This window comes from Peromyscus leucopus, chromosome 17, assembly GCF_004664715.2.
Source record: "Peromyscus leucopus breed LL Stock chromosome 17, UCI_PerLeu_2.1, whole genome shotgun sequence".
NCBI lineage: Eukaryota > Metazoa > Chordata > Mammalia > Rodentia > Cricetidae > Peromyscus > Peromyscus leucopus.
The window spans coordinates 11,994,975-11,997,132 of NC_051077.1; the positions used below are offsets into that span (position 1 = coordinate 11,994,975).

At 46.3% G+C, this 2,158-nt stretch overlaps 1 protein-coding gene across 1 annotated transcript; it reads right to left on the minus strand.

Moving 5' to 3' along the window:
• Positions 1-364: 364 nt before the first annotated feature.
• Positions 365-1,792, minus strand: Tcim (transcriptional and immune response regulator). Its single transcript, XM_028887826.2, has one exon. It carries the CDS (start codon positions 1,639-1,641, stop codon positions 1,321-1,323), a length of 321 nt encoding a protein of 106 aa, XP_028743659.1. The 5' UTR covers positions 1,642-1,792; the 3' UTR covers positions 365-1,320.
• Positions 1,793-2,158: the final 366 nt, after the last annotated feature.

Sequence of the window (2,158 nt, forward strand, 5' to 3'; positions counted from 1 at the left end):
ATGTTATAATAACCCACAGGAACTTTATCATAATTCACTCTAACTTCAAGACATACTGTTCCGAAAGAAATAAGTGGATACACACGCATATCTGCTTTAGTGACAGAGAAGACATTTCACAAACATGAAGCTATATAATGGATATATAAAGGCAGTGTTGGCAAATTACTCTGTTGATAACCATATCCATGCCACAATGTTTAAAACTGGGGCAATACCTTGTTTGGGGCAAGTTTGGCAGGTCAGCTTAAAGCTGTTCTCAAAGCCCCTTCAGCTTACGACAGCCCCCTATAAAAGTTTATAGTAATCCAAACTTACCATCCTATTTTTTCCTTTGGGACCAATCATCACAGACCAAGAGAAGCTAAATTGATAATAATTTATTAGGGCTGCGTATCGCTTACAATCTATAATAAATTATAAAGACCACAGCATCCTTCTGAAATCTTCCATATTCACTTCCTAATGCTTGCTGCAGTATCTCTAGGACATTTCATTAGATTCGATGCTAGCGTTAGTCAGAGAGTAAAAAAATTACAAAATTGTTCACAGTACTTCAGATTTATGAAGAGCCCCATTGTTTCAACTTTATGCAAACCTGTTTGAAATGTGTGTAAGTCCTCTAGAAACATGTAGACAGTGGTGTGGGTTTTCCCAGGCTGTGCAAAGCACGCAGTTCCTTGACTTTAACACCAGGCGATGCACTTTCTTAGGCATTGAAATAAATGCAAGCAGTCAATTACCGATTTCTAAAAATCTTGACCAATAAACAGCATGGAGGTTTAGCCACGTTTTAAACATTCAGATTTAAAAAACTCAGTAAACCATCTGTTTGATAGTCTTCCTCCTTCCTCCCTCTCCCTACCCACTTTGACACTTTTTTCTTTTCAAAAAAAAAAAAAAAAAGGAAAAGAAAAACAAAATAACAAACGAAACAACAACAACTAAAACCAAGTTAGGTTTGAGTTCAGTCTTAGGGCCTGGCGGGTGACCCTGGGTGCACTCAGTCCCGTCTGCCACGTTCTATCCTGTGCTTCTGTCCTCATCTACCAGGTCCGTGTCAGCCCTTTCCTGCTGGGAGAGTTCTCAACCGCCTGCTGAAGTCACTTTGCTCTCCGTGTGACAGCTCAGCTCAGGGCTGACACAGAGTTGAAGTCTTTGTAGCTGGTGTGCTCCGTCCCTTTCCATCCTCAGGGTCCTGATGGAAGAGGCGCTCAAGCCGGTGCGCGGGACGCTGCCCTGGCCGGGCTGGCAGGCTCACTGGGTCTGTCTTTAAAGGTCCGTTGGTGGATAAGCTCCTTACCCATCCTTCGAGGAGGCTCAGTGCACCTTGATGGAATACTTCCGCAGCCTGAGAAACTGCAGAAGCTTGTCTTTCGTCCTCTTCTTCAGGGCCATCAGGGCCCGTGTTTTCTCCTCCAGATCTTGATCGATGGCAAGGATGATCTTGGCCCGTTCCTCTGCCTTCTTGTCTCCGGAGTTCCTGAAGAGCCTCTGCAGGGACTGCTGGTCTACGTTTTCAAAGATGTTGCCCACAGCCTTCTTGCGGGAGGCCGTGTCAAAGTGGTAGCCGTGGATGGACGGGCTTACTCGGAGAGACGAGGACATCCTGGTGCCTTGGTGGCTTCGCTTCGCTTTCATCGATGTAAGTCTTCCCCTAGCTCAGCTCGGGCCCTTCCAGGGAGTCTGTCCTAACATCAGCCCTGGACTGCTATTTAAAGTGTGAACAAAGCTCCCGGACTCAAATTACACTGGTGACGTCACATTGATCCCAGGGAGGGGAAAAAAAAAAAAAACCACAGAAAGTTAACAGTTGAGTTGCCAAATATCTGGCTCCGGATGCTGGAATGCCTTTCAAAGCTGTGTTCAGTGGGAGTTGGCTACGTACGGGGCTTCCCAGACGACGCTGTGTTGTACAAACGGGCTCTTCCCTTCCAGAAGAAGCTGAAACCAGAAGAGAGAAAAGAAGAGCCCCAAGGCTCCAAATCTCCGCTGAGTCCTGCCAAGCTCAAGAGAGTTTTAATTAGTACAGAAGTTTAAAAATGCGGACCAAACCCTGACAGCCTAGGGCTGTGAGCCTTTTGGGCGACCCTGTTGGGGAAGGGCTGCTTGCTGAGCGAGGGTGTGTGGAAGTCCGGGAGATACTTTGGTGGATATC